The sequence below is a fragment of the Sceloporus undulatus genome, chromosome 7, assembly GCF_019175285.1.
Source record: "Sceloporus undulatus isolate JIND9_A2432 ecotype Alabama chromosome 7, SceUnd_v1.1, whole genome shotgun sequence".
Taxonomy (NCBI): domain Eukaryota; kingdom Metazoa; phylum Chordata; class Lepidosauria; order Squamata; family Phrynosomatidae; genus Sceloporus; species Sceloporus undulatus.
This window is the reverse complement of record NC_056528.1, coordinates 49,698,442-49,726,156: the sequence shown is the minus strand read 5'-3', so window position 1 is coordinate 49,726,156 and position 27,715 is coordinate 49,698,442. Positions and strand designations below refer to the sequence as shown.

At 45.6% G+C, this 27,715-nt stretch overlaps 1 protein-coding gene across 2 annotated transcripts; it reads left to right on the top strand.

Moving 5' to 3' along the window:
* Nucleotides 1-202: 202 nt before the first annotated feature.
* LOC121937291 (wiskott-Aldrich syndrome protein family member 3-like) lies at nucleotides 203-27,715 on the top strand. 2 transcript variants are annotated; one of them, XM_042480376.1, is made up of 9 exons: nucleotides 203-483; nucleotides 14,375-14,531; nucleotides 15,786-15,920; nucleotides 17,031-17,184; nucleotides 18,038-18,155; nucleotides 19,176-19,291; nucleotides 20,949-21,212; nucleotides 24,192-24,574; nucleotides 25,549-27,715. In XM_042480376.1, the coding sequence occupies exons 2-9, from the start codon at nucleotides 14,399-14,401 to the stop codon at nucleotides 25,704-25,706; spliced, it is 1,461 nt and encodes a 486-aa protein (XP_042336310.1). In that variant the 5' UTR covers nucleotides 203-483; nucleotides 14,375-14,398; the 3' UTR covers nucleotides 25,707-27,715. The 2 variants fall into 2 exon arrangements, with proteins under 2 accessions (XP_042336310.1, XP_042336309.1); XM_042480375.1 differs by having other exon boundaries at nucleotides 19,176-19,351.

Sequence of the window (27,715 nt, the reverse complement as noted above, 5' to 3'; positions counted from 1 at the left end):
GACCTTGGAAAGCTTGCGTCATGCATTCCCCATCAAAGCATGGCAGTTTGGTGGCTGTTGGAGAGCTTGAGAAGAGGAGAAGAGAGTTGGTGTGTGGGGGGGGGGAGTAGGCTGAGAGATGGAGGCGCATGCGCCCTAGCGTCACTGCGGAGCCAGCTGAGGAGGCGGGGGCGCGCACAGGCCCGGGGATCCGCGGGGGCGCGCTCAGAGGGAGGCGAGCGCGCAGCTCCAGAAGCAGCAGCAGCAGCCTTGCAAGCTTTGCCCAGAAGAGCTGCTGCTGCTGCTGCAGTTGCATGCTCTTTGCAGCCCCCGCCTCGGCTGTGAGCATGACTGGGGGTGGCCAGAGGATCCGGGGCGGAGGGGGCTTGCCTTGAGACCCCCTCCTGCAAGGGCTGAGCCCCCCAAAACCGCCTCCAGCCCCAGCAGGAGATTGGTGCCCCCCAGCCAGCAGGTGACCCATTGCAAAAAAAGGAAAAGGGCGAGGTAGGCATCATTTCTGGGTGGCATGGTTTCTGCAAAGAGGAGGGATGGCTGGAGAAAGATGCAGATGGCGGGGGCTCTTTTTCCAGGGGGTGGGATGGAGAGAGAAGAGGAAGGCGCCCTCCCTTACCTTCTTCTCCCCAGATCTTTGGAGACTTTGGAAAGCCATGGCTTGAATATTTATAAATTATATATTGGAGTGTGTGTGTGTGTGTGTTGGGAGGGGGCTGCGATGGGGGACTGGAGGGGGTGGGTGGGTGCCATTGCGGATTTGGCACCTTCTTTTGGGTAGGATTTGGGCAAAAAGATGGAGAGATGGAAAAAGATGGAGAGATGGAGAGAGAAAGGTCTGGGTACCTCTTGGAGAGAGCATTAGAAGGGAAAGATTCTTTTGGGGGGGGGGCTTTCATTTTGGGGATGGATGAGTGTTCCTCCAGGGCATCCCTTTTTCAAGGAAAGACCCCCATTTGAATGCCATGCTTCCCCTCTTTTGGACTTAGACCCCACGTGCGCAGCAGCTGGAAAAAATTGGTGCGTAAAAAGGGAGGAAAAGGAGATGGATGGAGGTGGAGGAGGTTTGAAGACTAATGAGGAGGGGAGGGTTTTTAGTATATTTTAGGCTTGGGATGGGAGGAGAAGAGGGCCCTGGAGCATGTGCAGAGTTCAGGGCCTTCAGGCTGAAGGAACCTCCAGAGATCAGTGTCTTTATTGAGTCCATCTGGGTTGAGCAAAAGAGGCTTTGAAGATACCAAGGCTTTCCATTTGGCTGGAGTCATGGCAGCTTCCATTTTAGAATATTACATCTACAGGAGAAGGTTCTTCTAGCAGTGTCATGGCATGCATATATATATGCATATATATATATATATACCCCACCCTGCAGGATCCTGGGATTTGTAGTTTGGTGGAGGGGCTTGAGATTGCTTGCTGGAGACCTCCGCTCTCCTTCCTTGAACTAGGACCTACCTTGGAAAGAAGTATTGAGGATTAAATCAGGGTGCCTTGGGAACTGTAGTTCTTGGGAGCACACTGAGCACCTCACTAGTCTACAAATCCCTGGGACCACAGTGGATCAGAGTAGTTAAAGAGGTATCAGACTGCTACAAATGTCTGGTCTAGATGGACTGAAAGCTGAAATCTTATTGTTGGTCATTTGGAAGCCTGTTGCTCTCTTGCTTGGATTTTATTTATGCCACATGTGATCATTTTAACCATTACAGAGGTATCAGACTGCTACAAATGCCTGGTGTGGATGGATATGGAAAGCTGAAATCTTGCTTTATTCTTGGGCATTTGGGGGCCTGCTTATATGGGGCTTGGAGTTTATCTCTATGTCAGATATCATCATTTGTGCTGAATATTGTCATTTATGTGAAGAGGCAAGCAGCAGAGGGAAGAACCACAATCGTAAAAGACATTCCCAAACTCTGGTCCTCCAGGTGTTTTGGACTTCAGCTCCCAGAAGCCTCAGCCATCTTGGCCAATGGTCTGGGATTCTGGGAGTTGAAGTCCAGAACATCTGGAAGGCCAGAGTTTGGGAATCACTCTGCTGGAGAATGCTTCTAAATCAGTGATTCCCAAACTCTGGCCTCCCAGGTGTTTTGGATGTCAGCTCCCAGAATCCCTGACCATTGGCCAAGATGGCTGAAGCTTCTGGGGACTGAAGTCCAAAATACCTGGAGGACCAGAATTTCGAGATCACTGCTCTAAATGATGCCCCATGGCCAGCTGTGACAGCTGATGGCTTCCATGAGAGTTGGACATTGAATCCACTCCATGTTTTAGATCTATCCATCCTCCCACATAATTTCAGCACCTTGGGCAGCTCCTTTAAAGGTTGAGGGGAAACCTGGCATGGATTCGCTGTCCCACTGACATGGATGCTTCCAACTACTGACAGATAAGGTGGCCTGAGTGACCCATAGATGTGGCTCACGATTTGCCTGGACATTTCCTGGGGCAGTGAGTACTTCCCAACCTTGGATTACCACATATTATCAGACCGCAACTCCCAGAATCCTTAGCTGACCTGGCCATTGGCAAGAACCTCTGGGATCTGATGTCCGTGAACATCACTGGGCCCAGGTTATGATAAATCCTCATCATGGGAACCATGGCAACAAAGGGCTCTGCAATTTGGAAGAGACTGGTTTTATATATATAAATAGAGAGAGTTTGCAAGCATTGCGTAGTGGTTTGACTGTTGGGCTCGAGACTCGGGTTCGATTCCTCCCTTGGCCATGAAATCCCTGGGTGACATTGGGCAAGTCACACGCTCTCAGCCTCAGAGGAAAGCAGTGGCAAACCTCTTCTGAACAAACCTTGCCAAGAAAACCCCATGATTCACCTTATGGTCGTCGTCAATTGGAAACGACTGGAAGGCACACAACACCAATGCCAACAAGATATATATAGATATATATCTACACTCATCCCTCTACATTTGCGGCTTTGGCTTTTGCAGCTTTGATTATTCACAGATTTTATTAATACATTCTCTCTAGGAATACCTAGGTCCTCCCGCACAACTCTGTGGTCACCTTTAACCAAAAGTCACAATGAAGGACCTAGCAATTCCTAGAGAGAACACTCCGCTAGGTGTTGATAGCTCCTCTGGCCCAGTTCTATGGTCAATGTCTGGCAGATGTTGACCACAGAGTTGCCCTGGAAGACCTAGAGATTCCTAGAGAGGTGTTCTCTCAGATAAAAACAGTGTTTTTGTTATTTGTGGTATTCCCACATTCATGGGGGTCCAGTGCCCCTATCCCCAGTGAATATGGAGGGATGAGTGTACTATATAAGTGGTTTGAGTGCTGGGTTATGACTCTGGAGATCAGGGTTTGAGTCCCTTCATGGGAATTTCTTGGCAAGGTATATCACACTCTCTCAGCCTCAGAGGTTGGCAAAGGCAAACCTCCTCTGAAGAAATTTGCCAAGAAAACCTCATGATAGGTGTGCCTTAGGGTCATCATAAGTTGGAAACTACTTGAAGGCACACAACAATAACTATATATGTGTGTGTGCGTGCGCATATATATATTCACTCCACTCAAATAATGATATTAAAACCACAAGTATTTCAGTACAGTTGTAAGGCAAGGATAGGATGCCTTAGAATACAAAAGGATGCAAATTGTGACCATACCCATAAACCTTCGAAGAGCTCGATAAAATGATACAGATATATATCAAAGAGCTAGCCTTTTGGTCCCGAGGTATGAAAGCCATGAAATCTGCTTCTCTGAAAATCTCTTCCCTTGAAGTAGGATTTTTTATTTTGTTTTTTTGAGAAAAACTGAGATGATATGACTTTCTTTTATGCCTTTCGCCCTTTTATTCCTTGATCTCTCTTTGCAGGATGGGGAGGTCAACACTCAGTTTCTTCCTTCATGCAAACACTCTCAAAACCAAAAAGGCAGATTCTCCTTTTGGTGTGTTGTTGTTGTTGTTGTTGTTCCCACTTTGCTTGATGAAGAAGCCCTGGAGATCCAAAAGCTAGCGCAATTTCATTTCTTTTTTTGTTAGTGCCTTCTGGTTGGCCTAATAAAAGTATCACTAATGTGTGTTTGGGATTTTGTATGCTGGCTCTTTGTGCAATTGTGTACCTGTTTAGCTGATGTCTGCAACCAATCTAAACCCATATTAATAATATATGTATTATGCCAAGCCATAGGGTTGCCATATTCCAGTCCCTCCTATCCAAGCATCTAATTTTGCATATTATGCAAATGATTATAATTATGAATATGATTAATTTGCATTCTGATGCCATTATACCAAGCATAGTGTTGCAATATAATTCTGTAGTGTGCCACTTGGCACCATCCTGGCCACAATCATTGCCAGTGTCCAGGAGTCGCTTTGATGCAATAATAATGATTTAATGCCTTTTCCGTCCCTGCCTTCTGAATGCATGCATGCATGTTGCTCAGTATTAGAGTTTCAGCGGCCCCCACATCAGCATGTCTGAACCCTTCAAGGGAGATTTCTGGCATTCCCGTGGGCATGGTTCAGCCAAAACCGAGGCACTTTTGAGATCCCTTGAGGCCTTGCAATGAGGCGGAGTCTTCGCTATGGGCTTTCACACTTCGCTATGGGCTTTCACACCTTCCCTCTCAAAAGGACAGCTTGCAAAAACCACTCACTGTGATGCAGATCGAATGTAGGTGGGGAAGGAGTCTGTCTTGCTGCCTTCCTTTGATTCATAGCCCACCTTCCTTCCCAAATTGGCTCTTGGAAGGAGATGAAAAGAGAACACAAAGGCTTCTGAGCTGCAGAAACAGCTCAATGAATGGGAATATTGAAGCACAATCCAGGGCCCTGTCACACTACACAATTAAGTGTGCAGCTGCGATTGCGTCTTCATTATAATCTCTGTATCCTATGGAATCCTATGGAATCCCAGGATTTTCCCATGAATAAAAAGCAACACTAGGCTTCCTCTTTATTCATGGTGACTCTATCATGGTGTTTCATGATAGCAAGTGTCTTCAGAGGGGGTTTGCCATTGCCTTCCTCTGAGACTGAGAGAGTGTGACTTGCCCAAGGTTACCCTGTAATTTTATATGGCCAAACAGGATTTGAGCCCTGGTCTCCAGAGTTCAGAGCTCAAACCACTACACCACACTGGCTCAACTACCTGACTATTCACATACCTATCTATTTCATTTTTATGTTGCTTTTCTCCCAAAACGGGACCCAAGGTGGTTCAGAAGGTATCTAGAAAGGAAGACTGGTAAAGAATTTTATATTCTTCTCTCCCAAAATCCCTTGGAAAATGTGTGCACTCCCCTCCAAAAAAAACCCCATAGATGACATTATTGGTTTATAGTAGCACTAGAGGACCCCTTAAAAGCATAAAATCACAACAGCCCTCTATGTAGCTTGGAGTAAAAAAAGAGTCTAGCGATAAGGAGCTATACTTAAATGCAAGGACCAGGAGTCCTTTGGAAACATTGAAGACCCACTGCTGCATTGTTCCTGGCACTTTAGACCCAGGGAAATGGCTCCGCTTCATTGTACGGTGGAAAAGAAAGTGCATTTCAGTAAGGAAGAGGCTCAGATGCCAGGGCCAGACTCCTCCATCCCCATCCCTTGCACTAGACTTAACAAGTGCATTGAATTGGACTAAGCAAAGATTCATCTCTCTGAACAGAAACAGCTTGGGGAGGTCAGTGCAGCTGACAGAGCCAGGATGCCAAAGAAACTTGATGGATGCATTTTTAGAGTCTGAAAAGATGCCATGGAGGAAGTGACCGTATGCTGCTAGGAACCACATGTCAAACCTGCTTCACATCAAGGATGATGGATCTGTCTTCGCAGGAGAATCACAGAGAGCAGCCCATATCCTACGCTAAAATATGGACCGTGGGCTTTTAGCATATAGAATCATAGAGTTGGAAGAGACCCCAAGGGCCATCCATTCCAACTCTCTGCCATGCAGGAATACAAAATTAAAGCATCCCTGGCTAATGGCCATCCAGCCTCTGTTTAAAGACAGTCCAAAGTCAAACAAAGCATTCAACAGCCTTGGCAGAAGTAGCCTTTTAGTCTTTCTTGAAACCAGTGGCAGGGCATCTCCCATGTCAATGCAGCACTGATACTCCGGGGAAAGGGGCGGTCTATAACCCGCCCCCGTAACTAAAATCAGGCTGTCATACTTTGGACATAGGATGAGACAACAAGGCTCATTGGCAAAAACTCCTGTGAGTTTGCAAGACCTGAGCAGGGCTCCAGGGGACCAGGGCTCTTGAAGTTCTCTCATCCTTAAAGTCACCTTAAGTCAAAGTTGATTTGACAGCAAACAAGAACAGTTTGGGGATCATGGGTAGTAGAGTCTATACCTTAACCAGGTTCAACACCTTCGACAGCTCTGTCAGTTGTTGTAGTTACTATTGTTTGCTGCCAAATCAACTCTGACTTGAGGCTGAAGTCCCAAACATTGTGAACCTACCCCATGGACAAGTTTTTCCAGCCTGAATCTCCCATCATTTAAGAAGGTGGTTTATTATAATTGATTTTAAAAGCATGACACTCTTTCTTCTTAATATTAATATAAATTCATGCAGTGTTTGGCTTCTCTTAGATGGCCTTTGACTGGCCAATTGTCCATCTTTGGCTTCTTGGGTAAAGAGTTCACCCCACCGTAGGAATTAATGGTCTGTCTGCGTAGGCTGCGGCATCCTTGTAATGTGAGGTCAGAACTGCTAATCCTGCGGCCCATCTGGACATTGTACATAGGCATAAGGTGGCCTATTTGGATCGGAGCCGACTGCTGCGCAGCATGTTATCCGAGTGTGAAATCTGTTGGAAATACAAGATGCAGGAGAGCGGTGCAAGGTTTCTGGCACACGGTGGAGGCACATGCTCCAGGAGGTGGACAAAGTGTGCTTTCACATTCTTGAACAATGCCTCTGGTTCTCCCTTTTAAACATTTCCGGTTGAACTGCTCCCAAATGTGATCCATGTGCTTCATCAACATTGCCTCACCAACCTCATTACCTCTGGGAATGTTGGAGTACAAAGCCCATCATCCCCAGTCAGCATACTGACCAGGTCTGAGGATGGTGTCTGTATTTCCACACACACAGGAAGGTTCCAGGTTGGGACCAATACAGCACACCCCAAATTTTTAAGTATAGGATTTGGATAGCTCCCAATACAACACACTCCAATGATGGGATGGCTCTGGAATGAAACCCCCAGCGGACTCACTGGAAAGCACTAGGTGCTAGTGGTTTGGTGTCTGACTTACTGTTCATCTTCTCCAAGAGGCCACCTGGGTTTCCTTTTGAGAAGACTTGCACTTGCTTTGACAATTCAGCTCTCTTCCAAGCCGCAGCAAGCTGCCTTGCGTTATTAGGTCAGCTTGATTCAGATTCTGCCGTGTTTAGACACGCTTGGCTGCGCAATGAGTTAAAAAGTGGAACTTGGTGTTCCTGGAGGGGACCTCCTTCTGTGAGACCAAAGAGGCAATGGAAACCCCCAGATTCTCAACTGAATAGCCAGCAGTTAATAAGCATTTGCCCCAGTAGCCATGATAAGCTGCCAGGCAGCTAAAATGACAACTCCGCAGCTGGAAAGCAACATCCTGCAACTGTCTTTTACTTCTAGGATAACACTGGCTTATCCTAGTTGTTTCTACTGATATCTCACACAGGATGGTGAAGAAGGCATCCTCAGAGCATATTTCTTAGTATTGAAACAGGGGCATGTTAAGGATCTAAGGAGCGTACGTGAAGCTGCCTTGCATCCTGCAACCATTAGTGTAGTTAGCCCAAAGTGTGGCCCTGGGTCTGGATGCAGCCCTTGAGTCTGCCCTGTCTGGGATTCTGGGAAGGCCAGGGTTTGGGAATCACTGCTCTAGAGAATTATTGCCTATCAGTTATGAGGTCCACTGTCGGTCCAACCTAGTGGCTGCTGCATTCCTTGATTGGTGGCTTCCATTTCAATGGGGTTTGTGAGTCTGCTCTGCACTGAAGACCAGGCATTCAAAGGACTTTACCAAAGGGCTGAGCTTTGCCACCAAAATATGTGTATGCACCTTGGATAGCTCCTTTTAAAAGTCATAGTAAAACCTGGAGGCGATTCACCGCCCCCATGAGTTAGGAATCACCAAAAATTTGGGAAGAATCTGAAGTAGTATAGAGGTGCAATCTAACCAGCATTGCTAGAGATCCACCGTCAGTCAAATCAAGGGAAAACCAGTTTAGATGGACCGGGAATTGGACCTGGATGGTTGCCGAAATATAGAAGATGGCTTCAAATTCAGCCATTTTGATGACGGAGCCATTTTCCATCACACTCCTCTCATGTCAGGATGCCTTTGCAGACATGGGAAGGGAACCTATAATGCACATACATTATCTAATAGATTCCAGGGCTTAATTACTCCCATCATTACTGGGGATGCTTATTTGCATTTGGAGCCTTAATTACTTGATGCAGACTAGCTTCCAGTGGGAATCAGCAATCCCTGCAAAATGTTCTCTGCCATGCAACTGTGATCGAGAGGAACATTTTCTGTAGGTGTCAGTTTGGGAAAGCATTTTGTTAGAAGCGCTGGCCTTTCCCCTTTCCTTTTCTTTCGCAATTTAACTCTTTAAGATGCAATTTCTGAAGCTTGGCTGCGTAATCGCCAGAACTGTCACAGGATGAGAAAGAAATGGCATTTCACTTTTAATGGGTTCTTTATTTTAGAGGAAAGGCAAATGAGTTGATTTCGGTATCAATTAAAGTTGCAAAAGAAGGAAGGAAGGAAGGAAGGAAGGAAGGAAGGAAGGAAGGGAAGCCAGTTGTTCTGCATCAAAAGCATTTCATCTCTGCAAAAAGGTACAAGATTAGATTTTGGGATTAAATGAACACAGTTGGACATGCAAAATATCTCTTTTAAACTCCAGAAGACCAAGATTTGAATTCCCACTCATCCATGGAAACGCACTGGGCGAGTCATAATCTCTCAGCCTCAAAGGAAGGCCATAGAAAACCCCCTTTGAACAAATCTTGCCAGGTGTCACCCGGTGCAGTCCGGCCTCCTTGCATCCCCTATTGATGCTACTGAATCCCAGAATGCCATAGCACTGAGACATGGCAGTTAAAGCAGTCAAACTGCGTTATTTCTGCAGTGCAGACGCAGCTTCAGTCCCTTTGCAGTTGTCCATCCTTGGCTTAGAAGAAGCATTCCCACCTGTAAAGAGGCATTCCTTTCTATCTGTTAAAGGAGAGGAAATGCATCTTCCCCTATTTGTTTGCTACCTACAATTTTTACAGAGGCATGTTTGTGGCTCACAAGTAGCACATCTGATTCATGCATGAAAGCATTCAGATCCAATCTCCAGATCATTCTGAATAAGCTCCAGTTTGAAATCCTGGAGGCAAGAGCCTCGAGGTTTCTTTCAATGGGCTCCATCCAAATATTTGACTGCATTTTGGCTGGGCAAGGTTTGCCTAGTTTTCTTTAGGGGAAAAGCAAAGGGAAAAACAGCCTGCGAGGATTTCAGAAAAGAGTATTTCCAACGCTTGGAGCTGGCAGCTGTTTTTAAACTGTTTCCAATTGCTTTCTGTGGAAGGAGGGTATACATACATTTCCTGGTTGAAATGCATTGGCCTGTTTCTTGGAATAAGACCGTTTCTTAGAAGTCCTGAGACTTGGTCTCTCCTCTTTATCAGGTTTCATAAGATGTTCCCAGTTTCTTCTGGTTCTGAAACCCTGAGGAGTAACTGTCAATGTGAGCATTATTAACCGCTGAACTAAATGAACCGCTCTGGATAAGGCAGCTTTCCTTCATGCCTATGGAGATGTTCTTCAACTGAAAAATAACATAAAAAAGAAATGGGGAGGGAACAACAATCTGCCGTTGGATTCACTGTATGAGGTGCCTTCAGTGGATTAACTGTTTTAATCCAACTGGTTAAATGTTGCAACCCTAATCTGTTAACTAAGGCTTTGTGTTGCCATTATACTGTCATTAAATTACCTTTAACCCTTGATGCTCCTGCTATTTTTCCATCTTCTCCAACTCTAAATTGTATTGGTTTACCATGGGTCATAACTAGAGCAGTTAGCTTAGTACCATCCCAGGTCCTGACATTTCAAGGTCAGGGACACCCCCCAGATGATGTCACAAGGGCATCCCCAGATGATGTCACAGGGGGCGGACCTTGGCTGTATCATTAAGCATGATACATCCACAGTTGCTCAGTGTGTGTGTGTGTGTGTGTGTGTGTGTGTGTATATATATATATATATATATATATATATATATATATAAATCTAAGGTCCAAAATACATGGAAGAAATACTGTAATGTAGTTTGAGGCTGCTATCCCTGACTCAGCGATAGGGAATCCTGGGAGCTGTAGTTTATTGTGGCACCAAAGCTCTCTGACAGAGAAGGTTAAATGTCTCACAAACACTACAAATCCCAACATCACCTAGCATTAAGCCAGGGCAGTTAAAGCAGTCTCAAACTGAATTATTTCTGCAGTGTGTTTGGGATCTTAATCTCACAAAGGAGAATACATAGCCAGCCCACCACATCCACAGATTCCTTATCCATGGATCCAACCATCATTGGCTTCAAAATATTTTTCCCCAAACATATAAATCCCCCCAAAAGGGTCCTGCTTACCTCTACTGAGGGCAGCACAGCAGGTGAATGTGCCAAGGAATAGTCCAGAGTCCAGTCCAAGGGTCACAAAAGACCAGTCGGTCAGTCCCAGCAAAGAGCAGATGCAAAAGTGTAGTCACAAGGCAAGTCCAGGGGTCAGTTAACCAAAGTCATGAATCCAAAAGCAAGGAATAACAAGATTGGTTATCAGCTGCAGGTCTTTTAAAGGCCTCTGCTTCTTCTCTCAGCTGAAACCTGTTAGCTCAGGCCCAGGGCAGTCCATGACATAAAAGCAAACATTGATTTTGCCATTTTATATAGGGTTCCTACACTATGGATTGGAAGGATTGTAAATACGATTCAGTTATGAAGGCATAGCTCTAGGTTATGCCTTTGCAACTATGATTGTGAATTCCAGCCATCAACAATCATTTCACAAGAATAAAAAAAATTATTAAATCATTTATCATTTAAAACCAGACAGTTTCCGACCAGTGAAACACCATTTAAATATAAAGCCAGCCTCAGTACATGTGCAAATAGGATACATTCATTTGGGTTATGAAGACTTTGATCAATAGCCATGTTTTGGCTTGGCATGACACCAGTGCTGAATTGGTGCCAATCTGGGGAGGGCAGGCCATAACTGAGGTGCCACGGCAGAGAAGGTTGTTCGATGGCTGGATCCCAAATCTCTTGGACTGACTGTACTGGGTTCAGTCCGCCTTGGACCGAGCCCAGCGCTGCCTTTTCATCTCCGCCGCCACTTGGGTAAACCTCATTCTTCGCCTTTGTCCTTTCCCTCTTCAGACCAGTCTTTGCAAGTTCATTTCCGAAGAACGGAAACATTTGCCGTTGGCACTTTTTCCCGCCGTTTAATTGGCAGGTGGTACGAAGAAGCGGTCTTCTGTTCTGGCACTTTTAATTGTGCCACTTGTTCAAGGAGCTCATTAAGCATTTCTTCTCTTTCACCCTTCCTCTGCCCCCATGGCCTGGTACTCCATCTGTGAACATTTCCAAAGGGTTTATGAGGTTGGCCTGGTCATGGGAATGGCTTTGATAACAGATCTAGAACAGACTGTCTCTTAGGAAAATGGGAAGGGTTGCCCTCAGATAAACTAGGATCGGAAAGCCTAGTGTGACTTTTAACACCTTTGACTGATGAAGGAGCCGGCGGAGTGTCAAAAGCTGGCATCATTTATTTTGTGCATTTTGGCTGGCCCAATATTACTGTTATATAGACTTTGGATGTTATTGTACTTAGGTCTGAACTAGTTTGACATGGCTAGCTTGACACCCTGTTGCTGTATTGAATCCATCTGGAAAGTGAAGGGCTCCTGGTTTTTCGGGGACCATTGGTCTCCTTGTCAGAGTGCTGTGCCACAGAAAGCCACAGTTTGCTCCTTGCAAAACTGTTGGCCATTGCAAAACTGACATGCCACATGAGCGCCACCATTGAAATGCGCCTCTTTCATCTACGCAGCTGGGCTGGTGTTCGCCACGGACAATAAGCCTATTTCAAAGAGAGCAAAAAGAGGGAAAGATTTTGGAATTCAACGCACATTCAAGGCTGCTGGGAAGAAAACGCTCACAAAAATATGCACAGAAATAGCTCCTTTGAAATGAAGGTTTCAAAATTAATCAAGAGGGAGAAATTGGGCATTAACAGCTTCGTACCCAGGAGAAACCTGTGCTTTAGCTGTGGATTCCTGCATGGCAAAGCAGGGTTTGACTGGGTGGCTCTTGCAGTCCCGTCCAACTCTAGTCCAAACGTTTGCCATGCAGGAATACACAACTGCAACACTCCTGAAAGATGCCTCTCCAACCTCTGTTTGAAGACCTCCAAAGAGAGAGTCCACCGCCCTTCGAGGCAGTCTGTTCCTCAACCATCTCTAAGGGGTTACTGACACTGTGAAAATAATCCCGGATGAATCTCCATCATTCATACACTTCCTGAATGCAGCCGATTAAATTTGGGGGTGGGTTGCAAAAACCCCCCCACTTAATCCAGGATAATCAATATCAGTGTTTCCCCCTAGTTTTTCAAAACAGATCCACATTGTCGATAGTGTTAATAACCGATGCAAAGAGACCCGGGATAAAATGCTGCATATCAAAAAAGGGATCCTGAATGCATTTGCATCATCAACTCCATATGAATAATCAAACTTGCATTGATGCATTTCCATGATATGAATAACAAACCCGGAATGTGTGAGTGAGATGATTTGCATCGCCATGCTTAAAAGAACGATGTGCAAATGACCCCAAAAATACTATGGTTCCAAATTTAGCAATGGAAGGAAAATTTCATGGTGGATGGACTGGTGGGTCCGAATCCTTATGCCCACATTTTGCTCCCAGTTTAGCAGTGGGTCGAATCCATGCACGGTGCGGGCCCATGTGTTGGATTGCATTTATCAGGATGCTAAGCCGCGTTTCCTTCTCATGCCAAGCCATTTTGGCAAGCGGGAGGAGGGCGGTTGCAACAAGGTGTGCTGGGTCTCCAGGTGTCTTGTATGGGAAATAATTAAGAAAGGGGGAAATCCCCTTCATCAGGTGCTGCTGCTAATTGCTCTCCTCATTAGCGTTCTCCGCAGGAGGCGGCCAACTGAATCATTCACGGTGGCTGCATGCTTGGGAAAGGTGTTTCCTTAGAGCCCTGGCATTTTTTCTCAGGAAGGGACCCGGGGGAGGTTTGCTTGGCACCATCTGCCCCGAATATGTATTTTGGACAGGGACACTCGGTTGGCAATGCTGCACATCTAGTGCTATTCTTGAGAACGCCGCATGAAACTATAAATAGCTAGCACCATCTGTGGCTTCTCTTGCTGGTTGAGATCCTCCGTTGAGGAGAACTGATGAATCCCAATCAGAGTAGCCCCATTGAATCAAGGGGATTTCCCTTTGGGTTGGCTCACCTGTCAGTAGTGGATTCAGTGGCTCTATGTTGGTTGGGACTAACCCACAGGATTTGGGGCAGAGAGTAACTTTGCGTCCCTGCAGGGATGTGACTAATAGCGAGTGGGGAGGCAAAATGGGGGCATGTTGTTCTTGTGTGTCTTCAAGTCATTTCCAACTTATGGCGACCCTAAGGCAAGCCTATGTGATAAACTCCAATGTCACATTTAGCCTTAGGAGCCCAACTACAAGATATCTCATTATATAAAAATATTCCAAAATCTGAAAAAGAAACCCAAAACACTTCTAATCTTAAACATTTTGGATAAAAAGGGAGACTCAGCCATGTACCCACAACTCTTCTGTTTGCTGTGCCCTTGGTCCCTTTTCTTGCAATGCCCAAATTCTGGCTGGCATTTTGTTTTCTCCTATGTGTGACCCAAAGTGGTAAATACAGTATGTTGAAACAGTATAGATAAAATGATACGTAATGCAAAAATACAAAAGAAGCATTAAACAACAGCTCACTTGCAAACACTAGTTTGGAAGGGTTAAAAACACATTTAAACCAGCACACCAGTTACACTACAAAACTGAAGGCCTGCTTAAATAAGGTGACCTTTCTTGGACGACAGATCCCTACCTTGGGATGCCTCAAAGCATCCCGATGCACAATATGCAACCTTGCACAATGTTCCCATTAGTATACCTTTGCTTTTGTGACCTTTAACTGAAATATGGTTGTTTCACATCAGGCAAAAAAGTCCGTCTGCTTTCACAGAAGACTTAGCACTCGTGTATGTCACCAACGGCACGCCAGGCAAAGTGTCAGAGGGAAAAAAGGAAATGATCTGCTTCCCTTTCTTCTTTTTCTCTCATGCCAGGAGCCCCGGTGAGTCCTTGGAAAGATGCCTTTGGTAAAGCGGAACATCGAGCCGCGCCATTTGTGCCGCGGCGCCCTTCCGGATGGCGTGACCAGTGAACTGGAATGCGTGACCAACAGCACCTTAGCTGCCATCATTAAGCAACTGGGAAGCCTCAGTAAGTTGAAAGCTTTGGCATGACCCACTCATAATATTTTGGAAAAGGGGAAGGGAGACATATGGCAATCCTAGGCAACCCTATCATGGTGTTTTCTCGAAGACATTTGCCTTTACATTTATCTGAAGCTGAGAGAGTGTGACTTGCCAAGGTCTCCCAGTGGCTTTCCATGGCCAAGTAGGGCTGCATCTGAACTGCAGAAATAATGCAGTTTGACACTGGTTTAACTGCCATGGCTCCATGCTATGGAATTTGGGGACTTGTGGTTTGGTGAGATATTGAGCCTTCTCTGTCAGAGAGTGCTGGTGCCACCACAAAATGGCAAACTTCAAGATTTCCTAGCATTGAGCCATGACAGCTAAAGCAGTGTGGAAATGCATTGATTCTGCAGTTCAGATGCAGCTCCTGAATCCCTGATCAGCCATGGAAACTCTCTGGATGCCTGAACCACTACACTTGCTGGATAAGATACCACAAAGGGGGACAACGGTCTCTCTCTGTTGAGCGAGAATCTGTTCTGCAGCTTTTCCGAATCCGTTCCTCCTCCCCTCCGTCTCTTCTTCTGAATGCTGGGTTTTTATTTTGAGCTGCTTTCTTGGGGGAGAGCATGTGACAGACAAAGCGCACTGCTGTTCTGCTGCCTTGTTAAACAAGGCAAGTATTGTAGCTCTCGCAGAGACGATCTCTCTTTTCGGTCCATCAAAAGGAGCCAGCGCAATGGAGGCGGCTTGCGGTGGTTTGTGCTGGAGCTGGCAGCTGAGCGGATGTTAACTCTTTGCCCAGATTGCTTCTTTCCTCCCTTGGTTTCCAGTCTTAGGACTTTATCACACAGAAGCAAATTGGTTAAATCCTGGGCAGAAACGGGATTTTAAAACCTGCAAAACACCCACATTTGTGGGTTGTTTTTCAGACGTGTTGGCGTCAATGAGAAATAACGCAACATTAATCCGAATGCAAAGTTGACAAAACACAGGAATGGGTTTTGTTGACTTTGCATTTGGATTAATGTTGCTTCATTTCCCATGGTCTCAAACGTCTTCTGAAAAACTACCTGCTTTTGCAGGTTATTTCTACTTTAAATCAGGTTTCTGCACGGGGTCATTCCCATGTGATAAACACCTTAGTCCAATGCTCCAACCACTATGCCACACTAGCCCCTAATGCCTTCCCCTTTTCTTCTGACCCCTCTTCAAAAGCTACCTCCACCTGTGTCAAACCGAACATATCACTTCTTTCTATCTTGCATCCCTTCAGGCAGACATGCTGAAGATATTTTTGGAGAACTGTTCAATGAAGCCAATAGTTTCTACATGCGGATGAATTCCCTCCAGGAGCGAGTGGACCTTCTGGTGATCAAGGTCACCCAGCTGGACTCCACAGTGGAGGAAGGTAAGGAGCACCAAACCCAAGAAGGACTTTCAGCCAAGGAGTCTTGCTTTGGCCATTTTGGGTTTGGTAAGAGCAGCTGTATCTGGTGGTTTCTGTGTCCAGTGAGTTGTTGGACCCATGATGGGTTTCATTCTGAATTTAAAGAAGGCACTGCAACCTTCTTTTTTCTTGGACTGATGAGAATCTTCAGGGTTCAGGACTTAGGGGCTGTGCACACTGGCCATAAAGACCATCCATAAAGGCGTGGCGTCCACATGACACATGCCCCAACTCCGCCCTAGGATGGCATGATGCTGCGCGCTGCTCCACATGGCGCACGGTGTCACAGCCCTCCTCTGGTGCTGTGTCCACATGACATAATGCCAAAGAAGCATCTTAAAGCAGTGGCATCATGGCTATCGTGCCCTAGAAAGGCAAGATCGGGGCCATGGCGCACGGTTGCTGCAGCCCCGATCTGGCACAGCTGAAGGTCTGCACAGCCCCATACTCTGTAGAAAGCTCACAAATGGGTGGCATCTCTACTGCAGATATAATGCACTTTGACGTACGCCACTTGGATTGCCATGGCTCAGTGCTATGGGATCCTGGGATTTGTAGTTTGTTGGGACATCAGAGCTTTCTGATAGGGAAGGCTAAATATCTCACAAAAGCTACAATTCCCAGGGCTTTCTAGGGAATAAAAGTTTTGGGACCAACACACAGCACTTGGGACTTTGCTTTCAGTCTTCCTACACGAGGTTGAGCCACGTGGAAGAATAGCAGCAATAGCAATAGCAGCTTCATCTATATACTGCTTCATACTGAACTAAGCAGTCTCTGAGTGGTGGTTTACAACTGTAAGCCAACCGTAAGCTAAGAACCAGATTTCATTCTTCCATTTCTTCCACTCCTTTCATTCTTTCACTGTGAATACGTGCTTTCCAGAATTTTTGCTCTGTTTCAACCTCATGTAGGTCTTACCATCAATTTTTGACTTCTCCCTTTTGGAAGTTGCTGGCTGCTACTGAGCAGATTAAACCGAAAACAAAGATTGTGTTGTTGTGAAACTTGGACCGACGCACCCGTATTTGGTTTACTCCATCGTGTTTTTCCTCTCGTGTTTTTTCCCAGTCTCGTTGCAGGACATCAACATGCGGAAAGCATTCAAGAGCTCCACCATCCAGAACCAGCAAGTCGTGTCGCGCAACTCCATCCCCAATCCTGTGATGGAGATGTACCAACGCTGTGACAAACCTCCACCACTCAACATCCTCACTCCTTATAGGTATAAGGACCATTTCCCCAAAGAAATAGAAGACAGCTAATAGCTTTGCAGTCTGAGTCCTGTTGCTAGTTCAAACTGGAGAAACCCATTGCATCAATGAAATTGACCTGTCTCAATCTCACCAGTCAATAATGGTCTCAACCAGTCGACAGTTGATCCAATTGGAGACTAACCTACAGGATTCAGTACTGTGTCTAATATGAGAATCCAGACCTGAAAAACTGATCAGGTGGTGGCTATTTTAGAGAGAGACAGTGTGGTTCAAGTGTTAGAACAGCAGGACTTCAGGAGTGCAGGGTTCGCCTTGATTTGATTTTCTTCCAAAGAGTTGAAATCGCATCTGTTTCGCTTTTGTCTCCCAATTTTGGGAGAAAAGCAGAATACAAATAAATATAATAACAAAATATAATACTTACCTCCTTATTATCCTCGCTGCAACCTGGCTGGGGAGATTGAACTTAGGCTGCTGCCACATGGCAGAATTAAAGCAGTATGATACTGCTTTAACTGTCATGGTTCCATGCTATGGGATTTGTAGTTTGTTGTGGTGCCAGAAAGCTAAATAGCTCACCAAACTACATATCCCAAGACTCCGTAACATGGAGCCATGGTGGTTAAAGTGACATCTAACAGCATTAATTCTGCAGTGTAGATGCAACCTAAGACATACTGGTTTGCTGAACACTGGTTTGCTCATTCAGTATTTAGCTGAACGAGAGATTTTAAGCCTGAGTGATAACAGCTAGTCTCTCTCTAACCAGTGTACCACATTTCCTCTCTACTAAGTCGATTATTTATAGCCTTTTAAGTGATCACTAATAATTGAGTCTCTCTTCTTCCTTGTCTATTTCAGAGATGACAAAAAAGATGGTTTGAAATTCTACACTGACCCTTCCTATTTCTTCAACTTGTGGAAAGAAAAGATGCTGCAAGCCACAGAAGATAAGAGGAAAGAGAAACGCAGGCAGAAGGTACAAGCGGTGGGGAGTGTGTTTGTGTGTTTGAACACAGTCCTTTTTCACTGTCCATCCAGAGCATGACAACTCATAAGCCGTCAGTCTCAAGTTGGTCAATAGAAAATCCCTGAAGAGACTCTAAAATATGTTCTTCTCATTGTAAATAATATATTTCTGCAAGGTACTTTGGAAATGCAAAGCGCTGACAGAGTGCATTTCTGCCTGAGCAGTAAGATATTTTCCAAGGATCGTGGATGGTTTTAAAGCTCATGTACCTCTACAAATTTCAAACATAGTGCCAATACAGATTGATCATTCAGCTAAACCCCGAGCCCTAAAATGGAATGATAGCTGGAGGGGAAAAAATCATACATTTGAAAGGGGCATTTGTTAAATTACAACACATACATACATACATAATATACATACATACAGTGTGCTGCAGTGGTTTGAGGTTGGATTAGGATGCTGGGAGATTGAAATTCAAATATAGGTTGGAAATGGCTTGGCAGCACACAGTAACCACAACAGATCTTTAAAACTTCTGTATTGGCCATATAGCAAATCCAATAGCATGCAAAGTCCACATACAATGTGGATGTTTCTAGAGACCAGGGTTCAATTCCCTGCTTGGCCATGGAAACTCACTGGGTTTAGCTTGCATATGAATAAGAGTTATGTTAGTACAGTTGGCCTTCCGTTTCCACTGATTCCCTGATGAAGAAGCCAGTGGAGCTTCGAAAGCTTGCAAGGTGTATAACATGCATTTTGGCTGATCCAATAAAAGTAGCGCTGCTGGGCGGACTTTGGATGTTATTGGATTTGCAACATATCTTGTTCTCCATTAATTTCATCAATTAATTGCCAGCTAGTTAGCTCCCTTCAAATCCCGCATTTCCTCTTGTGAGATCAAGGAAGTGTGCTTGGCTCTTTCCCAGTTCGTACCTTGCGCAGTGTGCCAGACTAAGTGCGCATAGGGTCCCCAAAGATCATCCGTGATGTTCCCTCTCTCTCATTCTCCCGGCTTTCCTCCAGGAGCAGCGACTTGTGGAGGACTCAACCCGGGAAGTGAAGAAAGTGCGGAAAGCCCGCAACCGGCGCCTGGAGTGGAACATGATGGCCTACGATAAGGAATTCCGTCCCGATAACAGGTTCTCACCATCCCCATATCACATGGCCTCATCGGAAGGATCACTGTCCCCCGATAATAGGCAGGTTTTACGTATTACACGCTTCGCTCGATCTCTTTCTTTTCTTTGCTGGTCTTCTTGTTGGCTTCGCTTTCCTTTGACTACTCCTTTCTTTGGCAATCTGGATGCTGCTGCCACCGCCGCCAACAGCAAAGGCTCTGTTGTGACTAGATGCAGGTCCTGGGGGTGACCAAGGGGGATCCTTGGGACCCTCTTCCACGGAAGTGCTACGTTTGCTGCTCAGGTCCTGCTTCATCCTTGCATGGGCTTTGCTGCTTTCAGATGATGCTGAGATAAGAGGCAAGATGCGCAGTTTGGGACCTCCGTGAGACAAGCCAAAGAGCTTGCCGCTTGAGCTGCAGTGCTCCCTTCCTACCCCTTGCGCACACCATTGTGGCCTGCATGTCTGTGTCCCTTTCTTTAAATTAGGGATGTCGAACCTGGCGTGTGCCATTTTCTCATGGGATTGTGAGCAGTCTCAAATGTTTGTCTTCTCTGGAGCAATAAATACAGAATAACCACAGTTTGACACCATTTTAACTGCTGCAGCTCAATGCTATGGAATTGTGGGATTTGTAGTTTTGCAAGACATTTACCCTTCTCTATCGAAGAGCTCCGGTGCCACAATAAACTCCAGATCCCAGGAATCCATAGCATTCAGCCACAGCGGTGTCCAGTTGTCTATATTCTCCAATGTAGATGCAGCCTGATCGAAATAATGAATTTTTGTGCTGAATTTGCTGCTGAATTTTTTTTTTCACACTTCAAAACTTTCTTTTTGGGGTGTATGAGACAATTTCATGAAAGCTTTTTTTTTTGTGAGATAGAAAAACATATTGCCTTGAATCCTATTGACAGCCTGAACTGGAATAGACCCAGTGAACTGAGAAGGCTAACCTAGATGTTGACTCGCCATTCAGTGGGTAAATCGATGGGTCTACTCTGGTTGTTGTTAGTGAATAGAATTAAGGCTATGGAATGTCACATTTCTGCAGGAAAACTCAAATGCTTGGTGCATCACCTCGTTTTGCTGTAATGTATGCCAAACCTCCCACCAATAGTGATATCATAGCGTCCACACTGCACAATTCTAGCACTTTCACACTGCTGTATTGATTGATTGCATTGCATTTATAGACTGCCTTTCTCCCCAAATGGGGTCCAAGGTGTTCAACATTGCTGGATCCTGGGATTTGTAGTTGTGACACATGCACTCCTCTGCTACAGTGCTTTAGTGCTCAACTCCTCTCAATGACAGACTTAGAGACAGAAAAGGTCTAAGGACTGCAGATCCCAGAATCCCCTAGGACAGAGCCGTTGCAATTAAAGCAGTATGAAGCTGATATAACTAAGCAATGTAGACGTGCCCTGAGTTGGACTGAACACTATCGCTGCTCACAAACAGGAGGCCAGATGACAAGTTGAGACACCCTTCTTCACGATGCCCATACTCTGGATATCCCTAATTTAAAGGTCCATCCCTTGTGTCTTCATACACCTGGTTCCCAGCAGCCGGTAGATGCCATCACAGACTTCCTTTTCAATGTTGTTCCTCCTCCTCCTCCTCCTTTCCCTGCCCTCCAGCTGTACAACCTTTTGGTGTTTTTGTGTGTGGCAGATCTTATGCATCCGATGTAGCTGATCACTCATACCCGGCCAGTCCTAACCATCCTATCCAGCAGATCTTAGCTCCGGCTTCACACCTGGCAGCAGACAACAAGGAGGTCATCCTGGTGGCTAGCCAAGCCCAGGAGCATATCTACAGACCCCCAGCAGCCGGAAGCCGCCAGAACAGTCTCAGCCGGGTCCAACAGCCTCATGTGCCGCAGCCGCCAGAGACTATGCTAAATGGACCAAGGCCTCAGATAGTCAAGGATTATGGGTATGGACACCTGACTCCTTTCCTTTCTCTACTAGGGGTAGCTTTGGCCTTTGAGAGAGAGAGTTAGCACTAGGCAGGGAGGATACAGGTGTGAGATTGCAGGAACTAAGCAGAGCAGTGGAGGATAGGGAATCGTGGAGATCTATCATCCACAGGTTGCCATGTGTCAGTGTCGACTCAAAGGCAGTTGACAACAATAAGGGATGATTGGAAACTTCTGAGTCAGTGGAGAGGTGCTATATTTTGGGGTTGGTCTGGTGCAGAACCTGGCAGAGATCCTGTGTCATTGGCTGTGATGGAGGGTTAGGGTTAGAGAATCGTGAGGATACTCAACAGGGTACAGCACAAGATATCCCATCGCACAACAGGGGCTCCCATCACACACAACAGGGCACCCCAAAAGATGGGGATATGTTTCCTTGGCAAGTCATGGGTTCAAGGCACCCATGACTTGCCATTGCCTTCCGTTCTGGATTAGCAGAGCATTGTGGCTACACTGGAATTAGTTACCCCCCCTCCTTGCAGCCTGTCTTGCAAAGCATTGTACGATTGCGCATTGCGCGTTGTACAACAGCAGTGCTGCTCACTCCACTTGCACAGTGGTCCCATTATGACCATACTCCCCTCCTGGGACAATGACTGTTGCTCAATGCTGTCATTCTAAACCAGAAGAAGGCAATGGCCAACCTCCTCTGAATAATAAATGTTGCAAAGGAAACCCTAGGATAGGGTTGCCGGAAGGCACACAACTTCTTAAAGATGCATAACAATGTAGTGCGAGAGGCTTGGTTTGCAATTTGAAGCCTAGTAGTTTGTTGTGTAGTTTGAGTTTTGGTCATTTCTAGTGTTTAAGGAGCCTGTGTGGTGTTGGGGTAGGACTCTGGGAGGCCAGGGTTCAGATCCCTGCTCAGCCATGGAAGTCCACTTGGTTGCCTTGGGCAAGTCTCACTCTCTCAGCCTCAGATAAAAGCAATGGTGAACCTCTCATGAAGAAATCTTACCCAAAAACTTTAGCATAGGGTTTCCATGAGGTGCATAACAATAGTAGAAACACTGTTTCTTGGAAGGCCATTCTGCTTTGTAAGACGAATGTTCATCCTGTGAAGCCAGCTGGCTATAGTAAGATGGCATGGGAAAAGGTACCTACCTTAGGGTGAGTGACCATCTATGTTGGGATTGTATGAGAGCACCTTGGCCGAACCTTCATCGTTGTTCACCCAGTCCCTTTCTCCCTTGATGTAAACACAAGCCATGGTTGACCCATGGAAACTTAGCCTCCATCTCCCCTTACCTTGGAAAGCAGCACTGACATCTTGTTGAAACTGGACTGAGGACGCTTGCCTTTCTGGTGCCTCTAAGGACAGATGGACATCAGGCAGGCAGACAGAACGAAAACCATTTTTATCCACCTCTGCAAAAGTTGATTGATTTAGCTCCATTTCTATTTATTGATCTATTTATTGGTTCCTGTTTGCCATAATCACAATCAATGAATGCCACCCCCTCCCCATCAACTGAAGAGTCAAATCCTGCTGTTTCCATGCTTCCCTGGATCCCCTTTTGCATGGATGCCTATGGGCAGAATTTGCTGTGTCTTCAGTTGAAAAGAATTCCCTGCCAGTTTCCTTTTTTTCCTCCTTCAAAAGTCAAGATATTACCACCGATAAAACTGGAACATGTGATTTGTTTTAAGGAGAGAGGGGATAGTGGGAACTATTTTATTATACTGCATGGGACTTATTGTTGTAAGACGCCTCGATCTTATTGGAGAGGCGGGGTAGAAATAATAATAATAATAATAATAATTATTATTATTATTATTATTATTATTATTATTATTATTAAAAGGCAGGGGGAGAAAGGGAGGAGGAGGTAGTGACACATGCAGGAAAGGTTCCAAATGTAGTAACTTAGGACTAACACCAAGGGAGACATGTAGAGGTGGCCAGGACTTTGCAGTCACTCAGATAAATGAATGCTAATGAATAAAATCATCATCATCATCATCATCACCTGCACATATTTAAACCAGACTAGTGGGAAACAATTTGAATCCTGGTGGGTGAAGTTAGGCTGGAAATTGGGAGGATGGGTGCTTTCTGTATCATCATAAGAGGGCAGCAGAATGCAGCTCTGATGGCTATATTGTTATTATTTATTTATTTATTCATTCATTTTTAGCCGCCTCTCCCTACAGATCGCAATAAAAAGATAAAATGTACAGTGCTTTATAAATAAAGGTTAATAATAATAATAATAATAATAATAATAATAATAATAATAATACTATGTGTGTGTGTGTGTGTGTGTGGTTATTTCCCTACAGCTCCCTAAAAAAAGTAGTCTTATCAGAAGCCAAGCAAAGTTGCTTTTTTGGGGGGGGTGGGGGACTACTGCTCCCAGAATCTCCCAACTGGAATAACAATTCTGGGACCTATAGCCCAAAAAAGTAACTTCTCCAAGCTCTGACTATACAGTGCAACTTTGCCATATTCACACCCTTCATTTTGCAGTGCAAACATCTGTGCAAAATGACCCAGCAATGCCCATGTTAGCATATTAGTTACTATATTTGTGGTTTGTTTTATTTGTTAAGAAGAATACGTTTGTGTGAAGAGGATCCAAGTAGTCTTTCATCCTTTATTTGTCGGTATTCCTAGGCCATCCCTCCCTGCTGCTAGGTGTACTTTTGAATTATTCAGCATCAATTGCCCAACCAATGAAAATTTCAATGTTTCGGTCGGAGGGTTGGCTGCCCTCTTTGTCCATCCGACTTGAATACCACAGGGTTAGTTCTGGTGATGCTCTTGACTCCTAAAAGCAGCACAAAAACAGTTGTCGAGTTTGGCGAGCTTCAAAGAGGGTCAGGGTGACGCAGTTGACCAAGAGGGACAAGGGTCAAGGGGATGACCTTTTAGAGAAATACTCATTTTATTTCCGCCAGTATTCAAGTGGCCTCTTTCTCCTTTCTCTTTCCAGCCCCCAACAGGTGCAGATGGCCGAATACTTTGTGCCCCCCGCTCCTCCGCCGCCTCCTCCCGTCATCCCCTCGGCACAAACAGCCTTCGACAGCCCCATATCGGCCCCTCCGGCCACTACGGCCGCCTCTGCCGCTCATGCTGCCTATGCCCCCTCCCCACCTCCGGCTCCACCTTGCCCCTACTCCGCTTCTCCCCCTCAGACTGGCCCCATGGGGCCTCCTGTTGCCCCACCGCCCCCGCCCCCCGGCCCCCCAACGGTGACCGCTTCGCCCGCTCACTCCGCCTCGCCCCCGGCCCTGACGGTCGAACCCCGCAAGCAGCAGATCTCCCTGATCCCAATGAGCGATGCCAGAAGCGACCTCTTGGCTGCAATCCGCCGGGGTAAGTATCTACATCAGCTTTTTGACCAGCGGTGATCACCAGTGCCATCAAATAGCACGATGTATTTATTTACAGTGGGCCTTTTGCATTTGCAGCTTTAATTATTTTTGGATTTGATTACATTGGGCACTTGGTATCCACTAGGGTTTGGTTCCAGGACCTCCCATAGATACCAAAATCCATCAATACTCAAGTTTCATTATTTTTATATACGCACACACACTCGTCCCTCCACATTTGCAGCTTTGACTTTTGCAGATTTGGTTATTCACAGATGTTATTAATATAGGTCCTCCAGTGTGACTCTGTGGCCAACTTTCACCAAACGTTGCGCTGGAGGACCTAGAGATTCCTAGAGAGAAGAATTCACTAGGCATTTGTAGGTCCTTCGGCACAATTCTGTGGTCAGCTTCCAGCAGATGTTGACCCCAGAGTTGGGCTGGAGGACCTAGAGATTCCTAGAGAAAACATAGTACAGTTGGGCCTCCTTATCCTTTGGCCTTTGAGTTCCCCATTGTTTAGACATGCACTCCGACGTAAATCATGTCAAGACAGACAGGACTTAAACTACCTTCTCATTTTCATTTGCAATGTGCAGTTTTGTAATATTCTTGTGTAATATACTTTGGACTTTAGTAATATTCAACATACTTGAGTAAGGTAGAGAGAAAAAACCTAACAACCGGTATTATCCTCCTACTTCGGGTGCATCTACACTAATGCAATTTGACACCACTTTAAGTGCTGTAGCTCCATCCTCTGTAATCCTGGGATTTGTACTTTTGCAAGGTCTTTGATCCTCTTTGCCAATGACTGGTGGTGCCTCCCAGAACTACAAATCCCAGGATTACAGAGGAGGGAGCCATGGCAGTTGAAGTGATGTCAAACTGCATTCTTTCTACAGTGTAGAGGAACCCTTTGTCTGTGTTTGAGAAGGACTGGCTCTAAGATGTTTTCTTTCTTTGCAAATGCAGGAATCCAGCTCCGGAAAGTTCAAGAGCAGTGGGAGCAAGAGGCCAAGAAGGAGCCGGTGGGCAACGACGTGGCCACGATCCTCTCCCGCAGGATTGCCGTCGAGTACAGCGAGTCGGACGACGACTCGGAGCTGGATGAGAACGAGTGGTCGGATTGAGAAAGGCGGAAGAGCGCGGCCATGGTGGGGTCAGGTGGGGAGAGGTCCCCCCAATCCTTCTGGCCACTTTTCCCCGGTCAGGGGTGTGTGTGTGTGTGTGTTGGGGGGTGGGTTAGTGGCCGATCCCTGCAGGTATTTTCCAGCCGTTGCTGGTTGCAGCAGCGTCTTGCGTTCAGGAGCTTTGCTTTTGTGCCATGTTGCATCGTTGAACATATTTCCAAGTGGCCTCTTTGTGGGCAAGTGTGCATTAGTGACTCTTGTCTTTCAGAAAAAGAAAAATTTGGGGGGGGGGCAAAAAACCCAGCTGCCTACCGAATATGTTTATTCCTCACCCACTTCTGGGTGTGAAAAGGACTTTAGAAGCTTTGAGCAGTGCTAGGAAAGCATAACCCAATGCCTAGCCTCGGGGTCCATTGTAAATGGAGGTTTATGGTGGCGTGAGATAAGGGGCCGAATCCTGTAGGTTAGTCCTAACTAGAGTAGACCCACTGATTCAATTGTTGGCTGAGGAGTCAACACCAAAGTAAATCTTATTGTTATCATCTCACCTTTTCCCCCAGTCCTGGACTCAAGGTGGCTGATAAATTTTAATACAGATAGAGTCAATCACATCATGCAAAATTTCAGATAGTTTTCAGATTGTTCCAATGTGCATCAGACATTTCTGATGCTCTTTGGGCACTTCCTATATGCATTAGGCATTTGTGATGTGCATCACACACTTTCTTATATGCATCAGGCATTTCTGATATGCATCACACAATTCCTATGTGCATTGTGCATTTCTGATGTTCATCGGTCATTCTTATGTGCATCAGATATTTCTGATGCCTGTCATTCACTTCTTATGTGCACTAGGCATTCCTGTTGTTCTCTGGCACTTCCTAGCTGGTATCCAAATGTGCATTGGTGAGTACCCCAATGCCCATCAGTGCCCATTGAGCATTGGTTCATGGTGCATCAGTCACTCTATCATGGCATAACCGATGCCCAAATATTATAACATCACAGCTGCCCTTAAGGTACATGGTGGAACTACTCAGTTCCATTTTTGGATGGACGTAAGGCCATTTACGAAGAAGTAAGTCCCAAAGAGAACGTCAGCCATAAAATAGAAAATATTTTTTAAAAAATATATTAAAATGTATCAATAGAATTAAAAGAGGTTAAAAGTGTGACGGTGAAAAAGAAAAACAGTAGATGTAAACAGTGCAGGACGTTAGGAAAGGCCCTTTCTCCCTGAGCAATCTGCTCTCAAAGGCCTGGCAGGAAAAGGGGATCTGCATCTGCCTCCGGAAGAATAGAAAGGAGCATCCACAGATTTTGGTCCTGGAACCAAACCCCAGCAGATACTTAGGGCCCACTGCAGCAGCTGATACAGAATACTGGTTATTATTATTATTATTATTATTATTACTACTACTACTACTACTACTACTACTATTCTGCTCCCTTCTCCCTGTATGGAACTCAAGGCAGCTCACAGCAGTCGAAACAAAGATAGTTTCACAATTCACAGTGTACAAAAGCAAAAGATCACAGAACCTGCACTGCACTTTAGACAACTTTTAGTTCTCCGGTTCCCACACCGTTTCTCTACTCACCTTCGTCTGTGCTGTATGTTGTCCTCCAAATAGAATCAAACAGTCACTAGTCCTGGGTGGAAGTCAGATAAGAAAAGTGGAAGTCAGAGAAGAAAAGACGAGGTGCAATAAGAAGACCTGTGTTGGGGTCGGTGGGCGAATGATTCCTTTTCGGTTGCATTTGCAACGATGCTCCTGGGAAAGTGTTTGAGCCTGGAAGGATGCAAAGGCGTTGGTATCTGGTTAGATTTACCATTTCCTAGAGTCTTCCCTAGCTCCTTACACTTACAAATGGAAGTGACGAGCCTTTTCAGGGCCGGCCCTATTGTAAGGTATAGTGGCCTCAGGCGCCGCATGTTTGGAGGAAGTAGTGGTGGACTCTTAGTTGTGAAGTCAAAGGCTTTCATGGTCTGCATCCAAAGTTTT